The 19,456-nt window shown below is 41.6% G+C and overlaps 1 protein-coding gene across 3 annotated transcripts; it reads left to right on the forward strand.

Annotated features, from left to right (window-relative positions):
- The first annotated feature begins 63 nt into the window (after positions 1-63).
- Positions 64-19,445, forward strand: LOC127591359 (lysine-specific demethylase 2B-like). 3 transcript variants are annotated; one of them, XM_052051415.1, is made up of 22 exons: positions 64-246; positions 852-996; positions 1,071-1,149; positions 1,235-1,281; positions 1,468-1,646; positions 1,826-1,932; positions 2,663-2,756; positions 3,508-3,661; positions 3,811-3,926; positions 3,995-4,121; positions 4,316-4,683; positions 5,110-5,196; positions 10,780-11,016; positions 12,417-12,560; positions 12,829-12,915; positions 13,020-13,313; positions 14,224-14,571; positions 14,829-15,400; positions 15,719-15,882; positions 16,450-16,611; positions 16,707-16,925; positions 17,091-19,445. In XM_052051415.1, the coding sequence occupies exons 1-22, from the start codon at positions 202-204 to the stop codon at positions 17,297-17,299; spliced, it is 3,984 nt and encodes a 1,327-aa protein (XP_051907375.1). In that variant the 5' UTR covers positions 64-201; the 3' UTR covers positions 17,300-19,445. The 3 variants fall into 3 exon arrangements, with proteins under 3 accessions (XP_051907375.1, XP_051907376.1, XP_051907377.1); XM_052051416.1 differs by having other exon boundaries at positions 65-246; positions 13,029-13,313; XM_052051417.1 differs by lacking the exon at positions 64-246 and having other exon boundaries at positions 852-974.
- The last annotated feature ends 11 nt before the right edge of the window (positions 19,446-19,456 follow it).

Here is a 19,456-nt window from a genome sequence, read left to right on the forward strand (position 1 = left end):
GACTATAAACTAACAACTTTATATGATTTTTCTGAAAATGGAAAAAAAAGTGACGCTGTCCACCAATGTTTTGGTTTCTGGCGGTGACGTAACACAAAAACATGGTTCCCTTGTTTTGGACCCGTGAAGCGTGCTACGTGCTATGCGTGGAGATGCTATTTCGAGGCTGAACGAGTGGAAGAGACTCCCCCACAGCAGGCGATGTCTCAGGACGGGGAAAGGTGTGCCGAGTCCGGCCGCCGGCTGGTGGGTAACCGCAAGCCATTTGCCCGAGGAGAGGGTTGGGGTTTGGAGCTAATCACTTAGCTGAGCTAATGCTGTGCACCGTGTACAGTAGTCGTCGGACTCGTAGTAGTAGTAGTACTAGTAGTACTAGTTGTAGTATCACTGGCATATTAAAGCACTGACAAGTTTTTAATACAGTATTATAGTACACTGAGTGCGAGGCAGCATTGTACAGTGAAAGGCTTTTTTTTCATTTTCTTTGTTCCTTGTTAAAGTTACATCACATTATTGTTGTTCATTTGACATTACAATTAGACGAAATGCTAAAAAGAAGCACTCTGGTATGGAATGAAGAGAAACATACAAAGGAGTATTCACAACGAACAAAATACTCTAAGAATTAAGCCTCTTTGTGTGCAAAATCTATGTTGAGTCTTTTTCTGAGATGTAAGACATGTATAATAAGATAAAAAGTAATATTTTAGAAGTAATTTATATTCAGTTTATATTCATAAAATTGTATGTTATTGAGGTTAAAGGTTTCCAAAAACATAATTAAAAAGTCAATTTTGTACTATATTGTATTGTACACACCCAACCTTAAAGTTTGTTTTGAAAACGGGCAGCGTTCCATCTGCCGGCGGCTGTACGACGAGAACGAGGATTTGTCTGACGTGGAGGAGATGGTCAACATCCGAGGATTCAGTGTGGAGGACAAGCTGGCCAGCGACAATTACGCCACAAACTTTGTGCGTTTCATGGAAGCTAAAGGTAAAAGACAGGAATGAGCTCCCACCTCCACAGTTTATTTTGTCAATATATTTTTTCCTCTTGTGTACGTACAGACTTCACTTACGAATACGTGCAACGGGAGGCTCTAAAGGTGCCGCTTATTTTCAAAGAGAAAGAAGGACTTGGGATCATGTATGTTCTCATTTCCTGCTTTTTTACTGAATCTACTCTTTTGAACTATGAACTGAACAAAACTGCTCTTTTGAAATGTATGCAGAATGCCCGATCCAGAATTCACAGTGTCGGAAATTAAAGGCTTGGTCGGTAAGTGAAATACAATTATTAACTCCTATTATTATTGCCCTCTTTTAAATAATCAGACAATTAATCGGTCATCCGAATGTTATTCTGCCAAATGTTGGAATTGGCATCGGTCAAAAAAAAAAATACATATCAGCCGGGCGGGCCCTACTTTTTATTTGTAATGTGTCTACTAAATTCTGTGTTCAGGCAGCCGTCGCTCAGTGGATGTGATGGATGTGAGCACACAAAAAGGCTCCGAAATGAGCATGGCCCAGTTTGTGCGCTACTACGAGACGCCGGAGGAAGAGCGCGATAAACTGTTCAACGTGATCAGCTTGGAGTTCAGCCACACCAAGCTGGAGAACCTCATCAAGAGACCCACTGTGGTACGTCACTGCTCGAAAAAGTAGAAACCCGTTTTGAACTCTCACATGTTGTTTTCGAATCCAGCGAATGTTGGTTCAAGGTCGCAAATATTCACCACTCCAATTCCTCCATTGATCAAAAGATAATTGACAGATGACTCGGTTATTGTGTGAGTGCCGGCCCTTTTAAACCCTCCCAGGTTGACCAGGTGGACTGGGTGGACAACATGTGGCCTTCTTATCTGAAGCAGAGCCAAACAGAAGGCACAAACGTCATCTCGGAGATGAAATATCCGAAAGTGCAAAGGTAGGCAGACTGGAGAGCTGCGTACTGAACGAGTGGTTCTCTCCGCATTTTACGCTATAAGTACACTTCATTGTTGCTAGGCAGCACTTTTCCAACCTTCTACATCTCTCTGTTTTTTTTTTACCGGTAATTTTCACATTTTTACATTGGCTGCTGCTCGTTGCAAAATCAGCCCAGAGCCACTTCTCATAAACCACTTTATATGTATTATTCATTTTAAATAATGATCATTTTAATAATTTTATTTAAGGGAGTGGGTGGTCAACTGTATATGTCATATGCTTAGTTTTTAATTTTACTTTTAGTTTTACACTAATCCAAGCAAGAGACTGTATCCAATGTGAATTATTATTTTTTATGCTCCTACTTAGATCGTATAGGTCTACCTTATTTTATGGCTCATGAACGTCGAGAATATTTCGCGGGATTCATTGTATTTTTAGTCGTCTCTGGAGAGATGCTTGGCACAACGCTGTTCAAATAATTGCCCCGGTTATGTTCTTTTCTGCTTCCTCCTGAGATTCTCTCCCATGAATTTAATGTTCATCTAATCTAACTCACATCCTGCTTGACGACTGAATTATTAATGGCACCCTTGGAGACTTCACACTCTTCACTTTACATCCCTTTCGACGCTCAATGCCCATTGCATCTTTTGCGATTGTTTTCTAGATGCATTCATTTGCTTACCCTATGTGATATGTTACAGTATGCGTATTTTCTATCCTAGGTATTGTTTGATGAGTGTAAAAGGCTGCTATACGGACTTCCACATTGACTTCGGGGGAACATCCGTGTGGTATCATGTCTTCAAGGGGCAAAAAGTATGTATGCCATGGTGTTGTCGTGACAACCATCCATTTCTAGATGAACTATATTGTTTTGAGACATCATATTGTGAGATTGAAGCCATACTTTTTATTTGGAAAGAAAATTAAAATAAAGTTGCCTTTTTTTACTTAGTTTTTTAAAAGTTATTAAAGTTTAAAGTTTTTAGACATGATTGTTTTTAGGGGAAAAGTCTTTTGAGAACAAAGTGAAAATATGAAAAGAATAGTCTTGTTTTTTTTTCTTTGAGAAGTAAAAGTTGGACTGTTACTTGAATGAAGTGACGTGTTTTTTTCCTTGTTTTTTTTCAATAAGAAAGTTGGAATAATTTAAGACTCCATTTTTTTTTAAGTTCCCATATTACGAGAATAAAGTTAGAGTTTTTTAAGGTAAAAACTTTATTACTTTTCTTAAATCGTAACATTACAATATTTTTTGTATAATCTTATGAGGATAAAGTAACAAAAAAACACTTTTTGTAAGGTTATAATAATACAACAATAAAGATGAACTTTTGAGGTAAAAAAAATACAATGAAAAAAAACTGCAAAATCATTCAAATGAATTTTTTTTTTCCAAGATAACAAGTCACCTTCTTTTAGAATAATGTTGCAATACAAAGAGACTAAAGCTATTTATTTATAGATAAAATGTTTTTTTTTTAATAGTACAAAACTTAAGTCAGGTTTTTCTCAAGATAACAAGTCATACGTTTTAGGAATATTGTTGCCATCGATTGATCCTCAGGTGTTCTGGTTGGTGCCCCCAACACTCCACAACCTGGCCCTGTATGAGGACTGGGTGCTGTCCGGTAAGCAGAGTGACATCTTCCTTGGCGATCGCGCCGACGGATGCCAGAGAGTGGAGCTCAAGCAGGGGTACACCTTCTTTATCCCGTCTGGTGGGTTCCCCATTTCAAACATGCATGCAGTATAGCGTACCTTGCAAAAATGATCCGGATGAGATTTCTGTTTGGAAATAAAAAGTCATATTTTTCCCAAGTATTTCTTCATACTTCCTCACGTATCTTGCTTTCTTTGTGTGATTTAGGGTGGATTCATGCAGTGTACACTCCAGAGGACACACTGGTCTTCGGCGGCAACATCCTGCACAGCTTTAACATTCCGATGCAGCTCACCATCCACGAGATAGAGAACCGTACCAAGGTGGGAGCAGATCTTGAAAGACATAAAAGCTAAATTTATTTTATTTTATTTTTATTTTATTTTTCCAGGTTCACTCCAAGTTCCGCTTCCCCTTCTACTATGAGATGTGTTGGTACGTCCTGGAGAGATACATGCACTGCCTGACCAAACGTTCCTACCTTTCTCATGAGATCCGGAAGGAGCCTTTTCTCATGGGTTAGCACAATCACGCTTGTAAATATAATGTCATTCCTACAATAACACTCCACTGTTGAGATAAATACTTCCTGGACAGTGTGTCTCTAACTACCTAGTAACCTCGCTACCAAGCTACTCCCCAACCATTGTTGCATTGTCAGTCTGCAGAAAGCCAGTGTAGCATTTGTTTCTGTCTTTGCGTGTCCTTCCAGACGATGAGACAAAAGTCCACATGGGAAGCCCCTGCTCCGACTCAAGAAGTCAGGACATGAACGAGGACTGGTGCGATTCACAGCTCAGGGATGAACTGTGCGAAAAAGCGGAAGTGGTCTGTAGCCATCAACGTCCGAAAGACACCTTGTCTGCCTACTCCGAGGACAGCTGTTATATTGCCTCCAATGCTGCGGACTTTCCGTCTGAATTGCTGACCTTGGAATCTCAGAATAAGTGGATTCATCTGACAGAATTTGAAATCAACGGGCTGAAGAGGCTGGTGGAGAAGTTGGAGTCGCTACCCGAGCATAAGAGAGAAGTTCCAGAAGGATTGGAGAACCCGCTCGGCCTGCTGGAGGACATGAAGGTAAGGAAGCGCTTTCTCCTCGGGATAGGGGGCAACCTTAAGCTCAGAAATTGTCAACATAAAAAGTTTGATTTTCAAATTGGAAGATAATCATAATACAAAAATAAAGTTGTATATTTCTGCCCCCATATAATATTAAAAGAAAGTGTATTTTTTTTTTTTAACATTGCATTCGGAGCTGTCAAAGAATTATGCTGAAATATTATGAGAGCAAAGTTGTATTTTTTTCAAGATTGCTGTCATGATATTAAAAGTCAAAAGTTGTTTTTTGTTCGGGATAATTGTATTTTCTTTTTTAAAATTCAAGTCCTAAACCTTTTTTACATTTACATTTTTTAATTATTTGATTAATAAAAAAAGAATAAAGAAATCAACATACACAGCGACATGATGAATTTAAACAAGTCTTTTTATTGTTGGCTTCAGGTCGTCTTAAAGGAACATGCCGACGATGACCCAAAGTTGGCCATCACTGGACTTCCAGTCGTGTTCTGGTCAAAGAAAACCTTGAAGGTAGACTTTGATTAGTTTTTTTTTAATTTCTATCTATCTATCTATCTATCTATCTATCTATCTATCTATCTATCTATCTATCTATCTATCTATCTATCTATCTATCTATCTATCTATCTATCTATCTATCTATCTATCTATCTATCTATCTATCTATCTATCTATCTATCTATCTATCTATCTATCTATCTATCTATCTATCTATCTATCTATCTATCTATCTATCTATCTATCTATCTATCTATCTATCTATCTATCTATCTATCTATCTATCTATCTATCTATCTATCCATCCATCCATCCATCCATCCATCCATCCATCCATCCATCCATCCATCCATCCATCCATCCATCCATCCATCCATCCATCCATCCATCCATCCATCCATCCATCCATCCATCCATCCATCCATCCATCCATCCATCCATCCATCCATCCATCCATCCATCCATCCATCCATCCATCCATCCATCCATCCATCCATCCATCCATCCATCCATCCATCCATCCATCCATCCATCCATCCATCCATCCATCCATCCATCCATCCATCCATCCATCCATCCATCCATCCATTATTATTATTTTATCTGCCGTGTCCAAGTTGAAAAAGTGGTTCTATTACAAGAGTGGCCTCGTGCTCAGTGCCACTGGAGCGTATCTTCTCTATCCCACAATGAGTTCCTCGTCTTCTGCTTCAATCAACATAGGAGGACATCAAAATAGCATTGCTTTCGGTGACTTATCCTGTATGGATCATGAGAAGGCCACCTGCTGCTTACCAGCCGTGCTACTGTGTGTGTGTGTGTGTGTGTGTGTGTGTGTGTGTGTGTATGCCTTTTTGCAATGCCATGCCATCTGTTTCTCTTGGCTCTGTGTGATCGTAACGAATATCAGTGCATCTCATCTCCTCTCCTCATCAGAGGGAGGGCGCACATCATTTTTGGCACACATAATTAGGTAGGTGACTTAAGCGAGGCTATTGTGTCGCTGTGACCCCCTCTCCTGCTTCGGCACTCTTAGTATTTATACGAGTTGAATCCAGTTAAAAGCGGCGAGGCACATATTGTCACAAAGCTGGGCACAGTTGCCCCCCTTCTGTGGCTGTAAAGAGATTTGACCTTCTTCCACATCTGCCGTTTAAGGCTCCACGGCTGTGTTTTGATCTTTTTGGCATCCGTTAAAGAGTTCAACTCAGAGAATACAATTATCTGTTAGTCACTGTTCGTGTAAGCAAGCGTTAAAGATAAGCAGGCCGGCAGAAGTTCCCCTCTGGCTTTTCAAAGCTACGTACGTTTTCAGATGCATGGCAGCCTTTCACTGCCTGCTCTACTGCCTCCCTATTGACCCCCCGCCCCAAAATAATTAAGATCAATAAAAGACACATTTGGGGGGAAAACAATACATTTTATAGAAAGGAAAATATATTTCTTACGGTTGTCATTATTATCATGGTTATGTTGTTGTTTACAGAAAATATTTTTTAATTGTAAAAAAATGAAAAAACAGCTATTGTTTCCTCAGTCTTTACAGATTAGTAGTATGTTAGTAGTAGTATGTTTAGTAGTATGTTTTTAATTATACATATTCAATAGGTGCCAATGCATCCATCCATTATCCTCTATTACTTTTAATTAAAAATAGTTGTATTTTTCCAAGATAAAGGTAATGATTTTTCAATTTCTAAATTATAAGTGATATAGATAATCTTTTCAGGAATATAATGTTGTTGTTTTTTAGTAAAAAAAAAAAATCATCAGTTTAGAAAAATTATTAATATTGTCAGAAAAAAATCATCATATTTAGATAAGACACAATTTATATACCTTTTGTGTTTGTTTTCCTTTTGCATCATGATGCCATCTGTCTCCATTGACATGGCATCGTGTGATAATTATGAATCTGCGTGCACTTCCTTTCCTGATTGGTGCAAGATGTGCCTATTGGGATGTACGCTGGCCTCCCATTGGCTGTGCACCGCCCCCCGCACCCCCCCCCCCCCCCCCCTTCCTGGCCCCCCTTTCCATTTTCCAACCCTATATTAATGAGGCTGGATGGTCTTGTGCTGCCGACATCTGCTGGTGGTATTGTGGAGTTGTAGGGAGGAGGAGGAGGAGGAGACGAGTGCAGCCATGTCATTTGGTCGCGCGTTGGACAGCGTGTGAAAAAGCCGCCATGGCCATGTCGCTCAGCGCCGACGATGAGGACTATGATTCTGACGCGGAGCAGGTTAGCCCCCCCCCCCGACCCCCTCCCCATCTTTTTTGCGTAGTGAGGAGGCCACTGGAGGAATGCATGCATGCATGCATGCATGCAGCAGCTCTGCAGCATAGCGGGAAGACTGAGCTACCTGAGGATAAACAGATGAAATTCCATCTTTGCCGGTCTTTTTGCTGACAGGTTTGCTGCATGTGTGTTTCAATGTGGTAAATCCCCTACGGAGGAGTGTTTTTCCAGCTGAGAGCCTGAAGGCTGCCATTGGTTATGAAGCTCTGGTTTGAGAATTCCTGTACAAACAGTAGATCTGTTCTTCTGTATTTATTTATTGCGTTTTTAGCGTTACTGGCAAGACACACGGAGGACCTTTGTTCTGGCCAAATTGTGTCTAGTGGGTCAAAAATTAAGCTTGTTCCACGAGAGCAGTTATTGTCAAACTGGGGTGCGCGAGCCTTGCGTTGGGGGTCTGCAATATCATTTGCGACAGGATGCATGGATACCACTTTTTTTTTTTTTAATTTAGAACAAGTACAGATACTTACGTTTGAGTACTCGCTGATATGGAGTGCAGAAACTTGATTATGTCTTTACCTCTTGCAATTGTGATGACTCTCTGATTTATTTTGACCATGTGGTTAAAATGCTCGTTTGAATTCATATACCTTTATTTGACATGGGATAAGTTTCACTCAATTATAAGCAAAAGCTAAACGATCAATCAAATAAGAAGGACAAAACAATGAAAAATAAATCAATAAAATAAAGTCCTTCTTAGTGCCTCGGCTTCAAGCAGCTGATCTGTGTGTCCAGGTGCTGTCCCTCGTTTTCTTCACTATTCCTTTACGTGCATCGACTCTTCTCTGTGAGCTCCGACTGCCCCGGGACAAAGTCTCGTGCAGTCATTGACGAATTGACAATTGATCTCAGACAAATAGTCTTTCAAATGAACATGAGAACGGCTCCAATACCCGTGCTAGGTTTCCAGTGCGCTGTTCCCTATTCTTTGCATTTCAATATGATTGAGCTAGCAGTGCTCAGAACGTTGTTAAAAACATTCTGAACTCTTTTTTTATATAATTTGTATTTCTTATTCCTTCTTCTCCACTCATTTATCCTGGACCTACCTAGTGGGTTCCTTGGTATTCATGATGCTATTTGCTCCCGAATATTCTTTTAACGACCTCTGAGACTACAAAACGCAGCTGAATTTCCGGACTCCTCAACGCACATGATTAAAAGGCACAACAGCTAAATGTAGCCTTAGAAAATGCAAAACTCAGCGAGTTACACACAGCCCGAATCTCTCGGTCTCACTGTAACATGAGGCAAATTTGCTGATGACTTTAGACTGGGCTCGAACTGCAGAGAGAGCTGTATTTATGGCACTCGCTCCCAATGCTCATTAAACCAACTCAACATGCCACTTATTTTCGTTTGCGTTGGAATTTCCCCCCAAATTTCTGACTTCCTGTTCCGTTTCGGGCATGGCTCTTTGAGGCTTTTATATATCCTGCAATGTATGCCCAATTCCGTGTCAATTGGTGAAACAGGTGATTGAGATTGTGTATCCCCCCCCAGGAAAAAAAATCTTACAAAAATTGGTGAATTTTGAGAGCCCCAAAAAGGCACTTCAGGTTTTCTGAGTTTGTATCCAGAGAATATAATGTAGATTTTAATCAGATTGAGTTTTTTTATTTTGCCAATATTCCTCTTACTAGTGTGGCGAGTGTGTTCTTTTAGTTGCTCGCCTGTAATCCCCATTTGAAACCCCTCAGATCCAGACTGGGGCAGATTACAGCATCCCAATCCCCATCCAGTATCTCCCACTAATCCCGTCGGGTAACCTGGCATCTGACTGCCTCCTACAATTCACTCCAGTTTCTGAATAATAGACCACACTGCGCTTCTCTTTCATTGTGTCATTGCTGATCTTAATGTGTGTGTGTGTGTCAGAATTAGGCTGTTGCTATGCTGCCACTGTGGGGGTGGGGGTGGGGGGTAAATTACATCTGCACCATTTGAAGGGGTGCGTAGACTTTTTTTTATATCTGCTTGTAAGAAGGTAGATGATGGGATGGATGCATGAATAAAAAGGGACTCGGAAAAGGATGGAACCGAAAAAAAAGCAAATGTAGTCAAATATGTTTAGTATCTGCTTTAGTGTGTTCAACCAGCAGCCATGTTGGGCACCAGAGCGAAGAATACATTTGGATCAATAATGACCCAGATCAAAGGCGTCTCCATTACCCAGTTGTATGAACCGGCGCCCATTTAGCGCACGGCGTTGTAAATGTAAGCCCCCTTTTCCCTCCGCAACGCACAATCGTGGCTGCCGGAGAATGGAAACGTAGCAAAGAGCGGCCGCTTCCTCTTTGAAGTGGAAACAGGCGAGTAAGTGAGGAGCTAAATGTGGAAGACGCCTCCGGGGAGCGTCTTGATGGATCTCTTCTTTCTCTTCATCTTCCACCTCAGCACACTTTTTTTTCTTTTTATACCAGAGGAGAATTAACCAGCAATTAATCCGTTCATTGTTATCAGTGAGAAGGGGGGAGAATCATATTTGCGAATGTTCTGAACTCCTGTTGCTGTGTCACGATTGTATGAAAGAGTGTTGGTATGAAAGATTGTATGAAAGGCTGTCATGTTGTTTTAAATTCCATTTATGTCACGCAAAATTTTTTAAAAAAAAGAAACACATATATTTACATATACATACATATATTTATACATTAAATAAATAGTGAATTATTTTTTTTATTTAAAAATATATATATATATATATTTATATTTAAAACATAACAATTATGCAATTTCTCATGTCATTTAAAATTGTTAAATGTTTTTCTTAATATTAAAAAAATTGTAAATAATGCAAACAGTTTCAAACATTTTCCTAACTCATCGTTTAATTTCTTTAATTTAAATACCATCTTTGTAATATAAGCGATTTTATAAAAAACATTTCCACCCCAATCAATTTTGTTCAATGATTGATAAATAATTATATCTTGCAAAGTGAAAAATATTTGTTTAAAAAAAAATGAATGTCCATTTCAAATGTTTCATTTCGATGAATCGCTTCATTAGTGATGCTGTACTCCAATTCACTTTAAATACCAACATTAAAACAAGAATAAAACATTTTATATCATTTAAATTATATTCTATATTTTAACCTTTTTTGGGGGGGCATGTAAAAAATACATGGCCCGTCTGTCCATTTTAAAAAACAAATTTTAAGACACTCGAGCACAAAAGTCTCCAGACCCCTGAGCTATTTTGTCTCTTGATTGTCTCTGCCTCGACTTGGCATCCGACACTAAACACTCTGATTGGCTGCTTGACCTATTCTCTCCGCCCCTCAGGCCCGGCCGCCGCACCGACCCAAGCCCAAGATGGTGACATCCCCGGCGTCGGCCCTCAAGGTCCCGGCCGGTCGCGGCGGTGGGACGTCGGGTGCAAGGAGGAGACGCACTCGCTGCCGCAAGTGCGAGGCCTGCCTGCGCACCGAGTGTGGCGACTGCCACTTCTGCAAGGACATGAAAAAGTTCGGCGGGCCGGGACGCATGAAGCAGTCGTGCATCATGAGGCAGTGCATCGCGGTACGTTGCCTCCATTATTATACCACATGTTATTCTGCTTTTAAAAAATGTACACTCGTCACTTATATGCACAAGGTAGTGGTGCCTTGAGTTACGAATTCAATTCCCTGAAATGCTACTCCTTCTGTTGTGCGCACGTTGGCCACCAAGGGGCAGTATAATTGAGCCATAAAGAGACGATAACTGACTCAGTAAGCTGCAGTAATAATAGTCACCTCATATTTCAAGGCAGTGTGGTACTTACATAGGTTCAGGATGACATTTCAACACAAACTTAAATTCACTTTTTTTTTTTGCAATAAAAGTCATACCATGTGGTGGAATCTTGGTGTTGTCATTAGGTGCTTTTCATTGATAGTGGTTTTTCCTCTGCATTTGAGATGGGAGTTTAATGACTTAACATCATGTAAAGTGCTGAAGTGCACATTTCTCTGCCCCCTGTGTTATGTCAATTCACTTTGTGCTGACGTGTTATTACACTCGCCAAGGCTGTTGAGGAGCCTTATGTGAACGTGGTTTGTTTGTGTTGAATCATTTAATGACTGAATGCGGTCGTATATGTAACATGTTCATGATTGTGTACATGTAAGATGCACGGAATTGGTGCATCCTCTCATTTTTAAATACGTTGTGGTATCGACCCGCAATTACAAATATAGTACCTCAGTCCCTCACCACCCTTAATCGTGGGAGTTCTTTGTATTCCACATTTTGCAGAACAAACTTCCCAAATCTTTAAAAAAAATATTTAGCTCCCCTTTCGACAGAAATCACACTCTTATAGTTATTGTTTCACGGCTATTTTTAGACCTTGACCTGGGGGACTTGTTCATTCAAGCCTCATCCAGATGGTTGCTATGGTGACACCAAGGAGTGCCACTTGCTCTCTTGTGCTGGGAATCGCAAGTGTAGCGTTGTCAGTTGAACTGGGGGGGGGGGGTATCCATTGTTTCAGCCAGCACAACAAGCATTTATATGATTAATAGTCCCGTAATATTTTCTGCATTAGTTGACTGTTCCCCCCAAAATTGGTTAAAATGTATTTATTGTTTGTCCACTGTATTTTGTATTTGTGTAGCCGGGTAATTGGTTAATTTATTATAAACACATGAATTATAAACAACACCATAAATAATACCATTTGAAACTGATTTTTATTTTGATTTTTTTGGTAATATTAATAGAAACGGTTTAACATAGTTTGTACATATTCATTTATTTGTTGAATCTCACCTACAAATGTTTTAGGAAAATAAAAATGAGAATGAATTATGATGTGACTGCTGAAATACATCATTTGCCATTTGGAATATCTTTCATCGCTTCCCGTCAAAAGTCATAGTTCGCTCACCTTTGACGATGATGATGATGATGATGACGATGACGTGGTTTGTGCTCAGCCGGTGCTGCCGCACACGGCGGTGTGTGTGGTTTGCGGAGAAGCGGGCAAGGAGGACACAGTGGAGGAGGACGAGGAGAAGTTCCAGCTGATGCTCATGGAGTGCTCCATCTGCAACGAGATTGTCCACCCTCACTGTTTAAAGGCAAGCCACACGTTCAGACTCCTCAAAAAAGAAGACAATAATGGTGAAATAATGAGTTATCAAGTTTAAAAAGAAAATCACATAAAAAGAAAACATTACAATAGTATTAGTGTAAATGAAACTTTTATTACATACGTTTCGATAAAAGCAGCCACCTCAACAACATGTAGAGATGAAAATACGAATGTTGAGGAATTGCTTTTCTCCCACTCCTTTGTACTTGAGTCCTTTCCTTAATTTCTAATTTCCAAGTGTTTGTTGTGTGCAGGTGAAAGATTCCAGTGGCGTTGTCAATGACGAGTTGCCGAACTGCTGGGAGTGTCCCACGTGTAACCACGCTGGGAAAACGGGCAAAGTAAGCTTAGTCTTGTATGCATTTGTTGTGTGCTCACAATGGTCATTTCCACCCATCACCACAAACAAGAGAAATAAAGTGATGCTGTGCTTTCTCATCTTTTGGCCTCAAAGCAAAAAAGAGGTCCAGGATTCAAGTACGCCTCAAATCTCCCGGGCTCGCTGTTGAAAGAAGTGCGTCCGATTCGGGACGCCAAAGAGGAGCCCGACGCCCCTTCGCCTTCCCTGGCCGCAGTTACGGCCAAGAGAAAAGCCGAACGAGATGAAGAGCTTCCCAAAAAGCGACCCCCTCTGATCTCCCTGGATGGCTTGCCTCGCCCAAGACTGGAGGAAAACCCTCTCAGGAAAAAGAGAAAGCTGTTTGACACTCAAGACGAACCTGACGATGTTAAAAGGAAGGTAAGGGTACTGTAAAAAGTGGCAACACTCTTTTTTATATATATATATATATATATATATATATAATATATACACACACATATACACACACACACACACACACACACCATAATGTACACAATATACATTCATTCATTCATTCATTCATTCATTCATTCATTCATCTTCCGAGCCGCTTGATCCTCATGAGGGTTGCGGGGGGTGCTGGAGCCTATCCCAGCTGTCTTCGGGCAGTAGGCGGGGGACACCCTGAATCGGTTGCCAGCCAATCGCAGGGCACACAGAAACGAACAACCATTCGCACTCACACTCACACCTAGGGACAATTTAGAGTGTTCAATCAGCCTGCCACGCATGTTTTTTGGAATGTGGGAGGAAACCGGAGCACCCGGAGAAAACCCACCCAGGCCCGGGGAGAACATGCAAACTCCACACAGGGAGGCCGGAGCTGGAATCGAACCCGGTACCTCTGCACTGTGAAGCCAACGTGCTAACCACTGGACTACCGGGCCGCCCTACACAATATACAAAATATCATAATTATGTAATTAAAATTACATGCAAATTCTATCAATATTAGAATGTAATACCAACATATTTGAAAACTAAAATATGACACAAGCACAAAAATATTTGAAACAAATCAACATTTTAGAAAAAAAACCATTAGGGAAAGATATTAAATGAAAATAAATATCTTCACACTTTGGACTGCTCCTTGCGCACGTAGTAGCCGATCGCGTGGTCGCGACTACCTATCGCCGCCCTGTTGTTGTCAGGGAACCCCCCCCCCCTCCCCCGATCAAAACAGGCTCATTTTGGCAACACAGTTTATTGAATGTGTTCTATCATTTGATCCTTGATGACTGCCCATGTTGATCCTCACTATTGTTTTTTTTTTTTTCTAAAGCTCTCAAAAATGGAGCAACCTCCTAGCGCAAAACTGCTGAGGCACATCAAGACGGAAAATGACCTCGGCGAGTATGAGGATGACCTGGAAGACAGATTCTCTTTGCACAGGATCCACTTCAAAGCCAAGAAAGAACTGGATGGCCGAGAGGAGGATGACAATAACAATAAAGACGGCGAAAAGGACGACTACAGCAAGACGGAGGACAAATCCAAAGTGCTTGTGAGTGCTCTAAGGAGAACGGCATCGACTGGAGAGAGCGACCAATCTGCCAAAAGCGCCTCAGAAGTGGGACCCAGCGGCGAGGAGGGCGAGGAGAGGACTTCCGAAATGTCACCATCAAATAAAGTAAGGCTGAAAAAAAAAATCCACCTTGAGCACGATAAAAACTAGATGAAAAATAACCCAGTTAATCTAAAAAATTGACTCAACTTTCTGTGTTGTTTTGCACAAACAAAGCACACAGTCATAGTCACACATACTACGGTCAAGTGTGAGGTTGGCGATGCCAATTAGACAAAAATAACACCTAACATACCGATTATAGGGACCCATTGTAGTGGAACCACACTTGAAATTCACTTACTTATTTGCTTACCTTAAAGGCTCGCCATCAACGCAGACACCTGCTCAAGACCAAAGACGGCGTCAACCACCAGAACTGCTTGGCCAACCAGCTTCAAAGTCAACCGAAGACGGAGGATGTCGCCGCCAAATGGGAAGAGGGAACCAATCAAAACCAAAAGACGGTCCAATCCGAGGAGCTCGTGTCCAATCAGAACCACCGGCCGGTCAAGGCGGAGCCCGAGAACGACTTGGGGGCCTCCGATCCGAGATGGCCTCTGAACAACGGCAGCGGGGACCTCGGAGGCTGGATGCGACACAGGCGGGAGGCCAACGGAGTTGCGCGGCGCCACTCGCCGCTCAGCTGCAACCGGAGCGCTCCTGTCGTGCCGCTGGCACCGCGCCCGCTGCCCTGCCGCTCGCCACCCAAATGCATCCAAATGGAGCGCCACGTCATCAGACCGCCTCCCATCAGCCCCCCGCCCGACCGGCTTCCCCTGAATGATGGCCTGGAGCACGCCATGCGGCGCGAGACCTGGATGTCCGTCTTTGGTCACCTGGCGCTCAGAGATCTCTGCGTGTGTATGCGCGTGTGCAGGACGTGGAACCGATGGTGAGTTTTCCACATTTTTCTTCAATTCACTGGATATCGTGCGGCTCCTTTTGCTGTAAACATCTTGGCCACGTGCGGGCAGTGCATACATACGGATATACACAGAGAAGGTCAGAACTCCTCAGTAAGTTGCAATAATATCGGTCATACTTCGCAGACGAGGATAAAGAATATATGCATGTGAATATTATTATATTATCTGGCTACATGAGTTGCTCCAGAGGCAATTTTACCCGTTTTTAGGAGGTGGTGGCATTAATCATGTGCTGCGATATATACTTTGTTCTAAATCAAATTGCCATGTTTGTTTGTGGCGAGGTGCTGCGACAAGAGGCTGTGGAAGCGCATCAGTCTGAACCGCTGCAAGTCCATCACGCCTCTCATGCTGAGTGGGATCATCCGGAGGCAACCGGTCGCCCTGGACTTGAGCTGGACCAACATCTCCAAGAAGCAACTAAGCTGGCTCATCAACAGACTTCCAGGTATTAAAACAGTGTTTTGAGTTCTGCAGTGGTTAGCACGTCTGCTTCGCAGTCAGGGGATCCGAGCTTGAGTCTCTGCTTTTCTTCCAAATACTCTGGTTTCTTTATTCCCAGAACATCGCTGTTACCTTCATCAGAGACTCCGAATTTTCCAATGGTGTAAATGTGAATACTTGATTGTCTATAAGTGTCCCACCATTGGCCAGTGACAATGTGCTCTGTGATTAGGTGGTATCGGCATCTTTCATAAGTACTCGGTACTTTGAAATATGCAGGTATTTGCACTGACCCATCTCTACTTTTTTTAATTCTATTACACAATGTACAGGAATACCTGTTGCATGTCATGTTCTTAACAAAATGTAAAAAATATGGACAAAAATATGAATTGCTCTAGGTTGGCAGTTCTGAAAAGCAATTTTTTTTAATCTCTAGACTTAAACCCCATCATTTTACAGACTAAAAAAGAGACTGTCGAGCATAACTTTAGTTTTTTTTTTTTTTTAAAAGAAGAGAATTTATATTTGCTTGAAACCTTGTCTAAAAACTCTGACGTTCTCCGCACAGGTTTGCGAGTGCTGCTGTTGTCCGGGTGCTCATGGGTGGCCGTCTCCGCTCTCTGCACGTCCTGCTGTCCTCTCCTTCGAACGCTGGACGTTCAGTGGGTGGAGGGACTGAAAGACGCCCAGATGAGGGACCTGCTCTCCCCCACTACCGATAACAGGCCAGGTGCCAACTGTTGATCCTTTCGTACTTTTATATTCGCTCTCATGAGATTTTGATGCATCATCGACACCCCCTACGCTGGGTATCGCCCCCTACAGGCCAGCTGGACAACCGCAGCAAGCTGCGCAACGTCGAGGACCTCCGTCTGGCCGGCCTGGACGTCACGGACTCCACGCTGCGCCTCATCATTCGCCACATGGCCGCGCTGTCCAAGCTGGACCTCAGCTACTGCAACCATGTCACCGACCAGTCCGTCAACATCCTGACTGCAGCAGGGACCACCACTCGAGACTCCCTGACTGACGTCAACCTTTCAGGTGCGTTCCTGTTGGTGGCTGAAAAACTGAAACACAAAACCAACGCCCTGTCTTGTGAAAAATACAGATTCTGATCAATCAAACCTATTAATTACAAAAATAAATACTGCATATATAATGAATATCTTCTACTAACCCAGGCCATTTTTGCCCTCCCCCTCCCAGTGTGCAACAGGGTGACGGACCAATCGCTCACCTACTTCAAGCGCTGCGGCAGCATCCGCCGCATCGACCTGCGCTTCTGCAAGCAGGTGAGCAGGGAGGGCTGCCAGCGCTTCGTGGCCGAGATGTCGGTCAGCGTTCAGTTTGAACTGATCGACGACAAACTGCTGCAGAGGATCCAACCCGCCGTTGTCGGCGCAGGCTGCGATTAACGCGCTGCTCCATACGAGGGCGCCACACCACCACCAGAGGAGGAGGAGGAGGAAGAAGAGGAGAGCAGCACCGTGTGTTGTCTCCTCTTGCCAACTACTGAGCCAGAATGTAAAAATGGTACAGTACTTGCCAAAAGTTTAGACACACCTTCCAATTCAATAGCACAAGGAAGCAACTCTAAACTTCTGACTGGAACTGTCAAACGTTTTTGTTATTTATTTCTTCAATTTTTTTTTTCTGTTCGAGAGTGACTATTTTTGTAGCAGAAAGTGTTTCCTACATTCATATACAGTGTTATACTACTGATATTGATAATCAATACACATTGTTATTGTTTTTATTTTTCTGTTTCATATTTATTGAAGCACATTAGTTTTATCGTAATGTGCGTATCGCTGATGTTTTATTTTGCACCTATTACACAAATCCTGAGACTGTAGACTGTATTTACGTATACAGGTACATCTCAATAAACCAGAATATGATAGAAAACTTTATCATTACACTAGTTCAATTGAAAATGTAACTTTTATGAAACTCAGTACATCCAGAAAGTGTGAAGTTTTCCCACAGTTTTTTTTTTGGAGGGGGGGCATAATTCCCCCATAATTCCAAAATGCACGACCCGACCATTTAAGTTTTCTACCTTGTTCCAATTTATTGACATGCACTTGTAGTTAAATGCAGCTATGGAAAAAGATTGAGACTGCAAGATTATAAGTATCGTGTGGATTAAAAGTCTTCACATCTCTCTACAAATGCCAGGTGTTTGCGAGACAAAACAGAAATGTACAGGCTGCCGATGGTTAAAACAAGCTTTAGAATGATGTCACTTTTCGAGAGGGCAACTGATTGTGCACGCCGTGTTCAAAATTAACCAATCACGTTTAAATTCTTGTTAAACGTATCACATATCCGCCACTTTTTAAAGTGCCTCTCACCAAAGCCACAAAATACATTTCAGAAGTTCTAGTAGGCTTTTTTTTTCTTTTTTAGTAGAAGAAATATTCTGTTCTAACAAAACATGGCAGCATGCTCTGTGGCTGTTTTTCTTCAGTCTTCTTCTGTCATAGTCGATTTTGTGGGGAATTAGCAAACAGTTCAAAATAGTCAGTCTAAATGTCTCAGAGCCTAAAATGGCAGGGATTTTTATCCCCCTATCACCAAAACCTGGCATTTGATCAAGGGTGTGTAGACTTTTTTTATTCTCTGGATGAGTCAAGTTAACATGTTTTGCTTTGTTTTATACTGACAGCATAACTCCAAAAAATTCAATCACAAATATTGTCATTTAGAGCATTTAAGTCTCTTAAAGGTCTCTTGATTTGTTTTTCGTCCCCCTCCAGAGCTGTACATATATATTTTTGTCTTTGTTCCCAGCTAAAAGCTTCTTGTCATCACACCTCCGTTATGTGTGTTATTTGTGGAGAAAGTATACTATTAGCTCAGCATGGATGCTTGCTCTTTCATCAAAATTAAGACGTCATTAGTTTGAAGGCAGTCACTTTAGAAAAGTCCAGAAAGAAAATGATTCAGATTCAAATTATTGAGTGATGATTGCATTATTTTCAAATGTGAGCTGGGGACATTTGATATATCTGAGCTTCTATTTAATGCTCGGATAGTCCCCAGGTTCCCCATTCCCAAAAGTTAGAAAGATGACTGTTTATCAGTTTGTTTGTTTTTGTATTTTTATTTTTTTGCTGGTTGTTTGTTTGTAACCCGGTGCCATTTGAAGAACCTGCACAAAGTTGGTGAAAGTTTGTTTTTCTCCCATTTTTGACTCATAGGTAGAAAGCATGGGAATGAGTAAAAACCACGATGGGGACGGTGGTGGTGTGAGTAACGGGGAATATGTTCCCAATTTGTGAATTTTGGGGGCCCACTGAGGTTAAACCAGTGCAAAAATGAGTGAGTACAGTTTAATGCACTTTTCATGTCTTTCTGTCTGGATTTTTGTTCATTTCCAATTTTGTACTTTTTTACTTTAAAGTTCAATACATGTTTACATTGTTATTTGGTATGGTTAAACCACTGTATGGACGTGTGTATTATACATGTTGACTGTAAATGTTGTAATGTAAATGTACACATTTAAAGCTTATATAGGGAAAGTTTGAGTTATTAAAGGCCTTTTAAAAACCACTTTGGTCATA

This window comes from Hippocampus zosterae, chromosome 18, assembly GCF_025434085.1.
Source record: "Hippocampus zosterae strain Florida chromosome 18, ASM2543408v3, whole genome shotgun sequence".
NCBI classification, from domain to species: domain Eukaryota; kingdom Metazoa; phylum Chordata; class Actinopteri; order Syngnathiformes; family Syngnathidae; genus Hippocampus; species Hippocampus zosterae.